This window comes from Olea europaea, chromosome 21, assembly GCF_002742605.1.
Source record: "Olea europaea var. sylvestris chromosome 21, O_europaea_v1, whole genome shotgun sequence".
Classification (NCBI taxonomy): domain Eukaryota; kingdom Viridiplantae; phylum Streptophyta; class Magnoliopsida; order Lamiales; family Oleaceae; genus Olea; species Olea europaea.
The window spans coordinates 13,165,275-13,180,971 of NC_036257.1; the positions used below are offsets into that span (position 1 = coordinate 13,165,275).

The following is a 15,697-nucleotide window of genomic DNA, read 5'->3' on the forward strand; positions in this document are numbered from 1 at the left end:
AATTCCAACTTTGAATCTCTCAGAAAATCAAGAATTCCCCCCCCCCCCACCCCCACCAAACACCACACACACACACACACACCATGTCCAAGTTTGTACATCAGTTAAACTTCGACCTGACTAAACAAGAAACAATTTATGAAATTTTTTGTCACATTCTCCAAAAAACTCAAATCTGAGTTAATAGGTAATTTCTTTAACTTGACATTGATTATCCCAATATCCAATTTCCCGAAATTTAGACACTAAACAAATGAATTAACAAACAAAATAAGTAAGCAGAGCCCAGATCAAATTTAACTTCAAGAAAATCAATTAGCACAAAACAGATCAGCAACGATGCTGAACCTGGAAAGTCTTCTTTAGTGGTTCATCAGCTGCAATGACAATTAGCAACATATCAGTGCTTCCCAGATCCAGAGATCGAAAAAATACTAAAAAAAAAAAAAAAAAAGGATTGTTAGAAAGCGGACTTTTTTCCATCATAGTTCTGAACTGCTTGATGTTATCTTCAGTAATGAACACCATTTTCTTTGTTCTTCTCTAAAGTCAACAATTCCCTGTATCTATAGGTTCAAACCCAGATTCATCGGTAGAAAATCTTTGGGAGAAAGGGGTGAATTATGAATGTTCAGACAAGAGGGCTGTGAACTGTGACCCTCAGAAAATATGGGCCTCGTTTCTCCCTTTTTCTTTTTCACCCCCAGACTACCTTTAGAAAGAAGCCATTATCTTTTCATAGATCTTTCACAAATGGCCACATAAACAGAAAAAGATTAATATAAAAATCATATCATATTAACAACATGTTAAGGAAAGACGACTTCTTTGGTTGATTAATTCTAAGTTTTTAGCTGTTTACCTGCCGTCACTGTAAAGATACCATTTTCACTTCTTTTTTTTCTGCAGAATTTTCTTGATTTGGCGTGTGTTTAAGAAGTTAATTCCTATAATTAACTACTAATTCTAAAATAAACCGATAACTGCGCTAACTAAAAGTCAAAAAAGAGAATGTATTCTTGTAAAATTCAAATTAAAGTCTTTATTTTCAGAGTAAACTATGAATTTTATTATTATTGTACAATGAATTATTTATTTTACTTTTCAGAGTAAACTATGAATTTTATTATTATAGTACAATTAGCCCCGTTTGAGCCCCATTAATTTTTATTACATTACATTACAATTCATTTTTCTCTCTCCTATTTTCAACCACACAATCTTTCATAAAATAATATTACACGTAAATCGAAACTTTTTCTTCTTTTTCAATCACTTATTTTTCAAACAAATACTATTCCACCTATTAATTTTTTCACGTAATGAGGCCAAACAGGGGCTTAATTATTTATTTTACTTTTAAATGGATGTAAAATTGCAGTACAGGTCCCTACCTATTTGTCCAATATCAAAAGTTCTGCAACATTTTACTATGATTGTACAGAGTTTAATTCTTATTATATTTTCTAGTTATAATCAAACATCCAACATTTTTATAAATTTTCGAAACGAGATAGATTTTTGTGAAATGTGAGTGACACGTAATAATTCAATGAAGAGTTAGACAATTTTCGTTTCCAAAGACTAATGTTATTCTTTTTTAAAAGTCCGAGACCAACCTACTATTGGAGCAATAAGTTCGGGGATCAATTATGCATTTTTTCCTAAGAAGACATCCCCACAAATTTCTTGTAATTATTATTTTTATTGTTTTGTCCAAACTAGAAATTTGAACAGAAATTCTTTATTGAAACAACGTTACAATTTAATTAATTTTATTATAACTAGATTAAGATTAGTGGCATTTTTTTTTTTTTTTCAATCAATCCCACTATCCCAGAAATTTTCCCATGTATCTCACCCTTTACGATCACATGATGTCTAATCAAAGAGCACCAGAAGGGATTGTCGTTAGCGGTTGAGGTGTCTTTTCTGTAATTACCCTTTTTTTTTTGGGTATCAGTGATTATAATTCATAATAATTTTCAACTTTGGAGAATCATTAAGCTCGTTGGGAATCACATATAGATTTACAGACTATTAAAAACAACTAAAATCATTCATTAAAACAGGATAATCAATACACGATGTTTTATGGGAGAAACAGTATTAAGTTTATTAAATCACTACCAATCACCAAATACGGTAAAAACTGTGCTAAGCCAGTCCCTATCTTAGTTTTGACGGAACTCGCCTTTGTCTCTTGTATTTCTTCTGGCCATCTTCTGTCACTGATGCTGGATCTGCCTGAGTGAGCTTCGCCTCTCCCTCATTCAGAGGCTTGGCTAATGATTTGCCATCAGAATTTACATTAACAAGATCACCTGAAATTAGCACGGCGTCATTTGTATGACTTGAATCTACTGAAGTAACATGGTCTGAGGGCCGTTCTTTCCTTTTGCCACCATCACCTTGTACAGAATCAGTATCTGGTGTATCAACCTGCATAGCTTCAGCACCTGAACGCACAGATGAGATTGGATGCTTCGGTGAAGAAGGCTTGGGAATACTCAGATCACCCTGCAGAGTGGGGACGCTTACATCTTTGTTTGCAGGGTTGGTGGAGTCTGATGGCACAGGTGTTTCAGTACAATGTGGCTTCAATACAGGAGGGTCAGGCTTGGAATAAGTGCCTGGTCCATCAACCTGTATCGCCACCTTATCAGAGTCTGAATGCACAGGTGACATTTTATGCTCTCCCGGAGAAGGCTGAGAGACCACAGAATCGCCTTGAGTGGTGGATGGAGTATCATCAAGCATTTCAGGTTTAGGGTCTGATTGTTGTGGAGTCTGAACATGTTGTGGCTCCAATACTGGAGGGTCAGGTGTGGGTGGCGAGACTTCAATGCCTTCATCTGCGTTCTCTACTTGTCTGACATCCACCTGTGCAGTATGAGAAGAATTCACTGGTACTGGTGCAGTATCCTCCCTCAAAAAATTGGGTGTCATGTTGGTCAAGTGCGGAACTGAACTCTGATCACCTTGGGGATAGAATGGTGGCTCTGACGTTGATAGGTTAGCAGCAGACGGTGAAGCTTCTCTACTTCCAGTTATGGCATCCAACTCTATCATCTCTGATTGCATGGTGTCTTGTAATTCTGGCAGGGGGGAGTCCCCCATGAGTGACGTAGCAAAAGGCTCGAAATCCTGATCCAGAATTTCATGTGGTCGTGAAGTATTTGGTCCCAATGAAGAAGATGGTGTTAGTGATGATGGTCCTAGTGTAGATGGGAAATACGAGCCTAAGCCACTTCCTGCACCCACTGGTCGGCCACTTATTCCACCTCTCCTCCTTGGCTTACATCGCTTTGTCTTAGGATCTACTGGGATGGCAGTCTGTGCCGATGGTGACGACTGATTCCCGTTAGTCATTCGCAAAGCAAATGCACAAATGTCATGAATCTTCCCAAGGGCCTGTAAGATGGGGTTTTCTGCAAAATCCAATGATAGTGATGTAGCCTCTTGCTTCAAACTATCTGGTGCTAAGAATATGAGAAATGAAATTAATGTCAGACCATTTGATGGCTGTAGTGCAGAAAAGTTAGCTTAGGACAGGATAGCAACCATACCAGTAAATTCCGAATTCAACTGCATCATGTTTGGATCCATAGTATCATGGTAATCGGATGAATTTAGCGAAGAATCCCATGTCTGCGGCGTATCCGGAAGTTCACTATGTGCAGGAAGAACATTTGACTGCGAAGGAGAATGATACTCTGCCATTGAAGTGGACGGTGTACTGGGTAAGTGGGAAAGTCTTTTTCGGCTCTCACTAGCTGATCCTCCTCCAAACCCACCTCTCTTCTTTGGTCTACCTCTCTGTACCTTAGGTAGAATAGTTGGGGATGCAGCTGTTAGGTTCGCATCGGGACGTACAGTGAGACGGTGGTCCTCGTGAGCTGCCCTCAATGAATATGCACATATATCCTGGATCTCTCTGAGAACATCATGCCCTGAGACCTCATGGCTTTGGTACATAGCGTCACTGGCACGATGGTATATTCTTTGTAAGCTTTGGGCCTGCAATATATTAGCAAGTCAAAGATCCAAGTATGAAAACAAGCAGAAAGATCAAATGAAGTGTCATACCATCGACTCCATAACACCTCCAACTCCCTGATATCCAGTATTTGAACGAGTAGCAGGATTTCCAATCAAAAGACGGGTAATGCGTCGGTACCACATCATGTACGGATCACTCTGATCCATTGGACCATCAATGGGAGGTGTAGAAATAATTCGAGCGGACCGGTCTATCCACATATCAACAAACTGCCTGTGATGATGGGCCCAGTCATAATTTTGTCTTCCACGACGATCAGTCAAATGGATGTCTGGGATAGTATCACAAATAGCAGGGATAGTTTGTTGTTGCCCAAACTGACGTAGTACACGGTCAGGATGGTGGAACTCCACCACATCAAAGCAGATGAGAGGAGACACTGTCTGCCAAATTCTTTTTCCTGATATGCAATACTGAGGAAGGCTGCCTAATACATCATTGGGGTATGGCTCCCATACAAACTAAAACAGAAAGTAAATTTTAAATGCTAGTCCGTGAATTAATGCAATACTGCTGCTACTTGCCATTAGAAATAAAATGAAAAGGCACCTGGTCATCCTTCATATTATCTAGTTGATCTCTGTACAAGACTAAAACATGTGTTCCCACACTCTCCAACTTGAAGCCGACATTCCACCTATGAAAATGTTTATATGTTAAAAAGCCAATGTGGTGTGGGCAATTTCGATTGCAAGTTTTTTCTGCATCGCAAGTATACCTGGAACCATAAGGGGCAGCAGGCAAAGGATGCTGTCCAGCAACTACATCAGGTGGTGGCTGCTGTCGGGGTGCTAACCTCCCAGGACGGATGAAAGGCACTCTCTCCCACGCCCAGATCTTAATGATATTCACGCAGACAAAAAATCTCATATTATTAAAGTTTCTACTCAGACATAAAAGGTGCCAAAGATGTAACGAAGACATCTCAGCGAGATTAAATGATTTGTAATACCTGCAAAAGTACCAGTGGCCCGCATATATCTGATGTCTCAGGCTTGGTTGCTCGGCACAAAGCACGGTAAAGACAAGAGAGCACAGCACTACCCCAGCTTAGCCTGCCAGCAGCCTCAAAATCCCTAAGCAGGGGCAAGTACATCAGCTTCACCTTATTATTGGACATGTCTGACAATAACTGCCCCCCAAGAAGCTGCAAAATGTATGCTCTAGCATAAAACTGCATTGTATCCTTCGATGCACCTTCTGGTAATGTCTTAAATCTCTCCTGTAAGCATCGGATCTTAAGACGGCCACGATCAAAATCCTCCGGAGGTGGTTTGAATCCTAAAAGTTCATTACATATATCCTGCCACTCCTCCATAGACCGATTTGTATCGACACCAGTGATAGGATCACCATCTACAGGTAGGCCCCACAACACAGAAATATCCTGTAAGGTGACAGTGGCCTCACCAACTGGCAAATGGAAAGTATGTGTTTCTGGGCGCCATCTCTCAACTAATGCTGTTATTAAAGCATGATCTAGGCGTATACGGCCTGCCTTGTACACCCCATAAAAACCTGCTTGCAGCATGAGTTGCTGTACCTGAGGGTCCAAAGCACCCAGACGCCAGAAGTGGCCATCACACCTCCTACATGTCAGAGGCTCAAAGTCCTGACCATTCCATATTGCAGTAGATCTGTGATGGTCCTGTAAAGTAAGTACAGAATCGTCAATGGGTCCAGGATGCAATGTGTGACCCAGTCCAGCATTCATCTTTACCCAATACCTGAAAAAGGTTATTAACAAATGTGTATGAAAAGGTATACCCATGTAAAAGAGACTTTTATCGAAAACAAAACAAAATTACTTCCCCTGTGTAAAAATTGAATGACTTCCTTTCAGAGTTTAAATGTATCGAAATAATTTCACTTCCTTAAAGAGTACAATTAACTTATCTACTCAGTGCCAAATTTCACTTTAACCTCCTACCTTTATAATTATATCAGTATAGAGATGATGTTAAATTTCATAACTAGAAGAAAATTCCTAATGGATATATAGACATGAGCATTTAAAATTTTTCCATCTAGTAAAGCAATCTATCTTCCCATCATGCACCCCACAACCACCAACTACATACACCGTAAAAGTCCACCTCATTATAATATGACTTACTTGGAGTCAATTTTTATATAAATCCATGGTTTATTTAGGAATATCTGTACACCCAAACAAGGGGAAAAAAAAAAAAGAAAAAAAAAAAAAAAAAAAAAAAAAAAAAAAAAGAAAAAGATTAAATCCAAAGAATAAAAGAACGAAAAAATGTCCCTTCTGGACATATTTACACATAAGAAAAACAGAGAGAAATCTGAATCTTAGCCGAGAAACTTTAATTGGTAGGGATAATGGTCAGGACAATGACTGTACAAAATTCTGCAATAATATAAAAAGATCAATCTTGTGATATTTAAGTTTTCCCTCTGGATTTCAACAGTTTGAACTGGATGGTAAAAGAACTTCTAATCCACCATAGTGCACCCCATACATTTAGGCCATCCAATCCTTAGTATCAAAGATTAGTGAAGGATGAAAACAAACATTTATACTACATGTACAACTATGATTGACAACCACACACGTGTTGGGAGGGTCCACGCTGAATAAAAAAATCGTGGGTCCCTCCTCCTGTAAGTACGTTGTCAACCCTAGTTGTACAACTAGAATAATTCGGAAAACAAAGTTATTATTTAATCCTGTGTAAGGTCATCATTAGCCATTCCTTGCCTACAAATTTTACTAGGCCACTTTTTGTCTATCCTCGAGGTAAAAGGGGTACTTATGAGAATATATACCGCCTACAATTGTTTTACCATTCTATTCATATCAGTAACTAGCAACTTAAGCATCTCTTTAAGATTTTGAGAACACATGAGTTCTGATTCCACCTAATAGTGCTTTTTTCTTGGTAAGCTTTCTCAGCAACAGTTACTACTCATTTGATGTCGAATCTTCCTTTCTTTTTTATGTGAGAACCCTAACAGAAATAACAACTCAAACTAATACACGCGCCATAAAAATTCCCAAGAAACATAGATATGACACAAAATCTAAATCGTGACATCTCCACATTCAAATAGTAGGTCCAGTCGATATCTATGCCTTGAGAAGATTAAGAAATTAGAGTAACTAAACCAAACATGTTCTCTCCATCCATCAAATACACAAAATGAAAATAGAAAACGCTGAAGGAACCATAAAAATCAGCAAGACGATAACTTTATGAAAATACATAGTCCAACAACTTAAGGGTCACGGAAATTATATTTAACAATTCTTGGAAAATCTGCAATTACATCAGCAAAATAAGCTATTTAAAGAAGATTAATTCTCATTTTAGCATCACGCCCTCAAAATTCAGACACAACATCAACCAATTTTATAAAACAAAATATATCTCAAAAAGTCAAAATATATTGTTACGCCAAGGCAACACGGACTAGCTTCAGCGTATCCAAGCTCTGCCAACAGCTAATAAGGATCTCACAAAGCCCAGAAAAATTGAAAATGACAAGATCAACGAGAAAATTGACCAGCTTTTAGAGATTTACTCTGTAGCCCAAAAATGGAGGGAAGAAGTGACCGAGTGAGTGAGAGGGAGACCGAAAGAGCAAAATTCCAACGGCTACTCAAATCCGTGATTGTGCAGAGAGATCGCCATTAGAAACGCTTTCACGACTTAGCACTTTACGCGTTTTGGAAAAGATTAAAGTAGGGTTTTTTGTTGGACAGTACGAAGAAAACCTAAAAGCGTCCCTCTTTTGGAGTCTATTTAATATGTAGGGTTCTCTAAATCCTTTAATTTACAAATTGCTCCTCAACTATAGTCTTGATGTCAATATTTCCCTCTTATTTTATTTTAACAATATTAAAGAATCATAAAAAATTAAACCATGTCATACGAATTTACAGATTTTTAGCTTAGTTTTAGAGAAGACAGTGAAACTGCACAATATGATATGATGATAAAATAATTAATGATTTATGAAAAATAATTATTCATCTCGTATATAAATTAATGATGAAGTATTAGAAAATGACTTTTCATCTTATATCTTATCAAATGAATGTAAATTAACGATTTTTTAGACTATTGAGTGAATTTTATTTTCAATGGATTTTTCAGGAATTTATAGTCATTCACGTCATGAGTAAATGCAATATGATTTTTAATATGCAATAATACGTTTCTTAATAAGCCTGTTTGGATCCTATTTTTAAAACTCAATTTTTTGCAAATTTATTTTCGACTACGTTCTCTTTATTATTCATTTTGCACATAAAACTTAAATTTTTTCTTATTTTTATTCACACATTCTTTAAAAAATTATTTTTATTTTTTACAAAATCTATTCTAAAAAGCTGGGCTCAACAACACTAAATATTTAAATTGCATTCCTAATTTTAATAATTTTTTATTAATCGTAGAGTAATAATTAAGGAGACATATTCAATCGAGACTTTTAATGATTTATTGGGATTTAAAAAGTATATTCAATTGAAATTTTTATATACTTTTAAAACACCCCTAAGTCACAATGTATTCCAAACTTTTAAAAGTCTCTATAAGTTTTAGAATATTTAAATTTTAATGATTTAGATCTCTATAAGTTTTAGAATATTTGAATTTTAATGATTTAGACTTTTATTAAAGTCGTTAGAGTACTAACCTTTAAGCGAAAAATATTAAAATAAAATCTCAAAATTTGTTTCTTGTTAATCACAAGAATTCTAGGAGACTTTCACAATTAAAAAAAAGAAAATAAATTAATTAATGTTTTTCAATATTTTCTTCCCTTTTTCCTTTTACGAATATTAAAGTTATGAATAGAATTTTCATTTTTCTATTGATTTTATTTATTTCTATTTTTCTTTTTTTCTTTTTTATTATTTATCTCTATTTTCTAAGAAAATTTTAATTAGATTCTTATAAATTTTATTTTTATTTTGTCATTCATTTTTTTTTTTTTTGTGAAAAGATCTATTTTTAATTAAATTATAAAATTTTATATAGACATATTTATAATTAAATTTAAATAAATTGATTTTTTATTTGTTCTTTAAAGATATATTATATTAATAATATTGAATATTAAAATTATTTTTTACTGATTATTATTTATTTAATTAAGATCTTAAATTTTTATTCTCTTAATTTTTTTTATTATTATATGGGAATAGGTAGGGGAAGAAGAAGAAGAAGAATTGTGGGAACCAATACATCGTATATGAGAATTTCATATTATTTTACTAGATTCACGTAAATTCTATTTCAAATGAAAGTTTTTAAAATCTTCTAAATTCTCCAAAAGCCTATAAAAATTTTAAAATAAAAGTTCATAGAAGCCTATGAAAGTCATCTACTAGTTTCATACAACTCTATAAAAAAATCCACGAAATTTAAAGAAATTATCACTTCGAAAAAATCCATCAAAATTTTCAAAAGTCCAAATGAATACACCCTACTAGCATTTAGTGAAAATTAATTGTATTAATTTTTTGAAAATAATAACATTAATCTACAACAGGAAATAAAAAGCCGACTGATGTGGCAGCAAGTTGTTGGTTTTTTTCTTAACTCTTCAATCATGTATCGACACATGTACAACTTGCTTTTAAACCTGTTTTTCAGTCTATTTCTGTAGCATTCCTCATTGGGCTTATAGCTAAATATAGAAGGGAAAAATTGGTATTCAAAATTTATTAATGTAAATAATGAGAATTGAATGAGGGAACAGTTGACCAAAAAACAAATAGTATAAGGCAAAATGAGCATGCTAGATGTACCTAATTTTTTTTACTTAATACTTCACATACACTCACAATAGGGGTGTGGAGACCACATGTTAGGATTATTTTATTCACGCGAGATCCACGTGCTTGTGAGAGTAGATAAATCAAATTATGTACACTTAGAATTATTCAAGGCAAAATGGGAAACATCAAGTGAGGGTATATTGGACTTGGAAAATGATAAACAGATAGGCTAAAAAAAAAACAGGAAATAAAAAGCCGACTGATGTGGCAGCAAGTTGTTGGTTTTTTTCTTAACTCTTCAATCATGTATCGACACATGTACAACTTGCTTTTAAACCTGTTTTTCAGTCTATTTCTGTAGCATTCCTCATTGGGCTTATAGCTAAATATAGAAGGGAAAAATTGGTATTCAAAAGTTTTTTCTCAATCTTTACTTTTTAAACATTGCAGATAAATTAATTGTGCACTTTTATCAATTGTTCCATCCGGACTACCAATAAAATATTGTAAACCTTATTCTAATTGCATCCTATATTTCAATAATCTTCTAGGTACAAATTGCAACATATATGCATAATAAATGAAAAGAAAATATTCTCACGATTTCCCAAAGTCAATTAAGCCCCCATTCGGTTCCTATTCTTTGGCCACAAAAATGAAAAATATGATCGCTATACATCACATCAAGTTATCATATTTGACTTTCTATCTTTTTTGTGGGTCCCGTAAAAGGTATATTTTTCATTCCCATTCTTAGAAAAATAGGTACCAAATAGGACCTGAATTTATACATTGGTCCATCCGTATTCTTACTCGTGTATATCTACTCTCTCAATTGAATTTATACATTGGTCCATTCGGATTCCTAATATTGTAAACCTTATTTTAATTACACCTATATTTCAATAATCTTCTACGTACAAATTACAAAATATATGTATAATAGATCATAAGAAAATATTCACACAATTTCCCAATGATTTACTGTATATTTACTTTCTCAGTTGAATTTATACGTTTTATCATCGTAATATTCTTAAAAAAAATTAAAAAAAAATGAATATTCTTCCAGCTAGAATCCAGTTCAATGAATAATTAATAGAATCTTCTATGTTACACGATCTCGAATTTTATGTTAAATCAAGAAAAGAAATCACACTGCCAGTTAAGAAAAAACTGGAACATGTTAAGGATTTTAAACCATATTCATTGCCTAGTAATTAGGAATAAATCATTCGCTTGAATTCTTGCAATTCTTCCCAAATTTAGAGGATTGAAAGTGCATGGAGTTGTTAGCAACATAAATAAGAACCATAGAATGCAGAATTAGTCTCAAGAAACTAAGCGTTTTCACGCACTGAAGGTTACATTTAACCTTCAGGAGTCTGAGTATTCAAAGTGATAGTTTGCTCGTCGGAAAAGCCAAGAATGGTCAGCCGCGGTGGCGATGCAGTACCTAATCAGTCTGTGTCACCGGAGAGGCCTCATGCAAATCTTGATATACATGGTATGGTATATAAAAATCTTTTCCATTTTCTGCATCTTTAAAATGGTATTTGCATTATGACGCAGTATACGAAGAAAAGATTTCAATGAAAAGTGGGATTGGATTGAAAGAATGCTTTCGATTTTAATAAAATTCTAATATTATGCATTCATGAGCATCAACAAATTTGAGGGTTTTTTAGAGATTTCCTTTCGTCTTCAAGTCTCTAAATCTTTTTGTTTTACCTGTTCATGCAGTAACTGAAGAAGAAAATGATTGCCCGATCGAGCAAGTGCGGCTAACGGTTTCACCCACGGACGATCCCTCCCTTCCAGTCCTGACTTTCAGGACATGGTTTCTCGGCTTGTTGTCATGCATTATGCTTGCATTCCTGAACCAGTTCTTCGGCTATCGACAGAACAGCCTGTACATTTCTTCTGTGACAGCACAGATTATCACTCTCCCTATCGGAAGGTTGATGGCATCCACTCTTCCTACGAAAACATTTCATGTGCCATTTACGACGTGGTCGTTCTCGTTGAATCCAGGACCCTTTAATCTCAAAGAACATGTTCTTATCACAATATTTGCTGGGTGTGGTGATGCCGGTGTTTATGCTGTGAGTATCATCACCATTGTTAAGGCATTCTATCACCGGCAACTTCATCCATTGGCGGCATGGTTTCTGTCTCACACTACACAGGTACGTGATGACAAAGTTTGTCGTCTTCAGAACAACTCAAACTTCTAGACGAGATGGATCGATGTTCAAATGACAAATAATCTAGTCCATTTGATTTATTTCAGTTGCTGGGATATGGGTGGGCTGGTATATTTAGGGACACCCTAGTGGACTCCCCATATATGTGGTGGCCTGAAAACATGATTCAGGTGTCCCTATTCAGGTACTTGACATCCAATTCTTTTACATTAAGTTTCCATTAAGAAAAGAACTAACTTCATTGCCTGTTGGGAAATTTTGCAGAGCATTACATGAAAGGGAAAAAAGACCAAAGGGAGGACTTACCAGACTACAATTCTTCTTGACAGTTTTTGTGTGCAGCTTTGCTTATTACATAATTCCAGCTTATTTATTCCCTTCATTATCTGCCATTTCTGTCCTCTGTTTGATTTGGAAGAAATCCATATTTGCGCAACAACTCGGGTCAGGTCTACATGGACTGGGAATTGGTTCGTTCGCTTTAGACTGGTCTTCTATTGTTAGTTTCATAAGCAATCCTATATCTTCACCCGCATTCGCAATTATTAATACCCTTGTGGGATTTTTCCTGGTAATGTATGTTTTAATTCCCCTTGTTTACTGGCTCAATGCATACGAGGCCAAGAAGTTTCCTATCTTCTCCTCCCACAAGTATGATTATACAGGAAATATTTACAATATTTCGCGTGTTTTGGATAAGAAAACGTTTGACCTTGATGTAGCTGGATTTGAAAGTTACAGCAAACTCTATCTTAGCGTTTTCTTTGCCTTCACTTATGGCCTTGGCTTTGCCAGCCTAGCTGCTACTATCTCACATGTGGGACTTTTCCATGGATCGTAAGTTAATTACTTATGAATCTGATTTCATATTACAGATTCTGGCAGAAAGTTTTTGATAATTTTACTGATGAAAAATGTGATATTCAGAACAATTTGGGAATTCTGGAGCAAAGCAAAGACGGAAAAAGGGGACGTGCACACAAGAATAATGAAGAAGAACTATGCAGCAGTTCCTGACTGGTGGTTTTATGTGATACTAGCTGTAGTGTTCGCTCTTGCGCTGTTAGCATGCGAAGGTTTTGGCAAACAACTCCAGCTCCCATGGTGGGGACTCCTATCAGCCTGTTCAATTGCTTTCTTCTTCACATTGCCAATTGGAGTAATACAAGCCACAACAAATCAGGTAACAATTGAATCCTACCAGAATGTCTGGACATGTTTAGTATGCAGTACCCCATCTCATTCCCAATCATCTCAATTGTTTCTAAAGGCACCCTACAGTCAACTGACAGCATCAATAACTTCCTCAAATTCTTAACCAAAATGGGTTCCATTTGCACCGTTGCTTCAGCTTCCAAATCTGCAATCTTTTTTGCCTTCTCGCTAAGCATAACTGCAGGTGGTGACTTGTCAATTTTGCCACCAATAACGACGAAAATGGATGGGTATTTTTCAATGACAGCCATATAATTCCATTTCTGCACAAACCCAACTTCTTTTTCAAGGTCTCTTAGTAAAAGAGACTCCTTTTTCTGGGATTGGATGATGGACTTGAGCTGTAAAATAAGAGATGGTTTCTTCTGGAGCTCCATTACTCTGTCCAGCTCGTGCACTCTATGATAAATTTTCTTCTTGGGTTTTCTTCCTCCAGTTGTTTTGTGCATAATTTGGACCCACGTGTAACCCAACGATGCTTTAAACCCCCCGCTTCTATTGATGAGCACAAGTTTGTGAAATTTATGCAGTTGTGAAAAGATCAACATTTTTTATGTATTTAAAATTCTCTTAAACAAATGGTTGAACACTTGGAGTGCAAACATAAGATACAGCCTTCTTCCGCAATCATAATTCACTCTTTCCAGATTACGCCATTCTTAAATGCATTAAGAATTGGAAAACTCACATAAAAGCGTGTATTCAAATGCTGAATCCCGAATTCCTGACAATGCTGATTTCTACAGAGAGAGCGTGTGTGTGGTCACTTATTACCGCTGTGTTTAAAAACTATTAAAGATGAGCAATGCTATTTAGTTCTTATGATCTTAATTTAGATGGCATTAATGTGACATTTAATAATAAATAAATTTAAATAATTTATTTAATTTCACATTTTATTTAGTCTGTCATTTACTAATGGTACTACATAGCATTAATTTTTAAGCAATCATACTTACACTTTTCCACGTGTCAATTTATGAATGAACAGTTTTTCCCCCCCTTTTTTCACTAATCAGATCTTTGCCAATAAAGATGATGTCAAGCATGATGTAGAAGTGGCTTTGTCCTTAATGATTGTAGTATTAAATGGATCAGGCCACCGTGTTGGGCTTGAATATAGAAAATAGGTACAATAAGTGTCATATTAAATTTTAATAAATATTCATCCTAAAATTAAGTATTTAGTTTCGACATTCAAAGAAGACCCAATTTAACAAATTGTGATGGTTGAACAAAAGAGAAAAGTTACAAAGACCTCTCTAGAACAAATAATCTCAATTCCATTATCGAAATCTGGCTAATTGAAAGTCGCTAGATTATTAACATCACAAATTGAAAAGTATCGACATTGCAGAGTAAATTTTTTTAAGGGAATAGTCACAAATTGAGTTAATATTGTATTGTTCCTGGATCTTCCTATTTTTAAATTGACGAAATATTGTTAGCACTCCAATAGTGAATTGCAGTGATGGAAATTGAAAAGATCCTTTGGATTTGTACTTCACACCTTAGTAGTGTAGGAGTTATTTTAACAAGCCAGTCTAATATTGTGGAGGAAATACCTATAGATAGCCTAAATAAAAGGAAGTTTTGTAAGATTAGACCAAAAAATATAAACATTTAAAGAATAGCCTTTGAACAATAATTTTTCCAAAAATACCCCTTATTGAGAAATTGCAACCAAAGCCACTACAATGTATAAAAACCTTCAATTAGGACCTCAAAGAAATATAGATAAAAAATCTTTAATAAATTTAAACCCAAATATTATACAAAATTTTATTGATCTAAAAAACGCAACAGAAAATGAATTTAAATATTTAGAAGAAGATCTGAAAGGTTTCTTTACAGAATATTTAGATCCAAAATTAAAAAATAAAAATGTTTCTATAGATAATAGAACAATCAAAACAGAAAATGATATGTATAAATTAATTCTCAATCTAAGAAGAAGAATTAAAGAACTAAACATAATTATTGAAGAAAAAGTTTTAATAAAAAATAGTGAATTTTATAAATTTTATTGTGATATTTTAAATACATATGAAGATTTTAATTGGCTCAAAAGTCTTAACCCCTCCGTTGCACACTCCGATGAAATGGTATCAGAACCATGTTACGAACAAAAAATTATGATAAATATAGTAGATGAAGAAAATATAATTGAAGAATTTTTGAAAAAAGTTGAAAAACATAAAAAACCTAGTTATCCCTATTTACCTAAAAATACTACAAATGAAAGTTTTGAGGATATACACAAAAGATTAGAAAAATATAGAATATAATCTACAAGTGGGAAATGCTCTATTAGATAAAAACCTTAAAGGAAAAGATAGGATTATAATTAATCCACCCCAAGATTTTAGGATAACTCAATAGGAAAATAACAAAAGGGAAAAAATATGAAGAAAAACAATATATGCTTACAGATGTAGAAGAAATAGAACAAAAATT

General features: G+C 34.7%; 3 protein-coding genes across 7 annotated transcripts in view; 1 reads left to right on the forward strand and 2 right to left on the reverse strand.

Moving 5' to 3' along the window:
- The window catches only part of LOC111370740 (SEC14 cytosolic factor-like), a 4,607-nt gene extending 3,661 nt beyond the window's left edge, over positions 1–946 (reverse strand). Inside the window, exons 1-3 of the mRNA XM_022992593.1 lie at positions 863–946; positions 474–744; positions 349–377 (exon numbers count right to left, since the gene is read on the reverse strand). Coding sequence (XP_022848361.1) covers positions 349–377; positions 474–528 — 84 coding nt within the window. The 5' untranslated portion in view covers positions 529–744; positions 863–946. The remainder of the gene's footprint in view (positions 1–348; positions 378–473; positions 745–862) is intronic.
- A 1,083-nt stretch (positions 947–2,029) lies between these two features.
- Positions 2,030–7,817, reverse strand: LOC111370741 (serine/threonine-protein phosphatase 7 long form homolog). 5 transcript variants are annotated; one of them, XM_022992598.1, is made up of 7 exons: positions 7,613–7,817; positions 5,016–5,790; positions 4,782–4,900; positions 4,613–4,700; positions 4,090–4,524; positions 3,570–4,020; positions 2,030–3,431 (listed from the first exon to the last, which is right to left on the reverse strand). In XM_022992598.1, the coding sequence occupies exons 2-7, from the start codon at positions 5,775–5,777 to the stop codon at positions 2,170–2,172; spliced, it is 3,117 nt and encodes a 1,038-aa protein (XP_022848366.1). In that variant the 5' UTR covers positions 5,778–5,790; positions 7,613–7,817; the 3' UTR covers positions 2,030–2,169. The 5 variants fall into 5 exon arrangements, with proteins under 5 accessions (XP_022848366.1, XP_022848365.1, XP_022848362.1 ...); XM_022992597.1 differs by having other exon boundaries at positions 2,030–3,476; XM_022992594.1 differs by having other exon boundaries at positions 2,030–3,482.
- A 3,292-nt stretch (positions 7,818–11,109) lies between these two features.
- Positions 11,110–13,495, forward strand: LOC111370143 (oligopeptide transporter 5-like). Its single transcript, XM_022991841.1, has 6 exons — positions 11,110–11,325; positions 11,562–12,007; positions 12,112–12,209; positions 12,290–12,862; positions 12,953–13,208; positions 13,256–13,495. The coding sequence occupies exons 1-6, from the start codon at positions 11,247–11,249 to the stop codon at positions 13,493–13,495; spliced, it is 1,692 nt and encodes a 563-aa protein (XP_022847609.1). The 5' UTR covers positions 11,110–11,246.
- Positions 13,496–15,697: the final 2,202 nt, after the last annotated feature.

What these genes read in the sequence shown, in the direction of transcription:
- LOC111370143 (XM_022991841.1), top strand. Translation starts at nt 11,247, where the DNA reads ATGGTCAGCCGCGGTGGCGATGCAGTACCTAATCAGTCTGTGTCACCG. An exon ending in TGCAAATCTTGATATACATG is followed by an intron (nt 11,326 to 11,561) that starts GTATGGTATATA and finishes CTGTTCATGCAG; the next exon opens with TAACTGAAGAAGAAAATGAT. An exon ending in ATTCAGGTGTCCCTATTCAG is followed by an intron (nt 12,210 to 12,289) that starts GTACTTGACATC and finishes GAAATTTTGCAG; the next exon opens with AGCATTACATGAAAGGGAAA.
- LOC111370741 (XM_022992594.1), bottom strand. Translation starts at nt 5,777, where the DNA reads ATGAATGCTGGACTGGGTCACACATTGCATCCTGGACCCATTGACGAT. An exon ending in ATAATATGAAGGATGACCAG is followed by an intron (nt 4,525 to 4,612) that starts GTGCCTTTTCAT and finishes TTTCTGTTTTAG; the next exon opens with TTTGTATGGGAGCCATACCC. An exon ending in GTTGAATTCGGAATTTACTG is followed by an intron (nt 3,483 to 3,569) that starts GTATGGTTGCTA and finishes TCATATTCTTAG; the next exon opens with CACCAGATAGTTTGAAGCAA.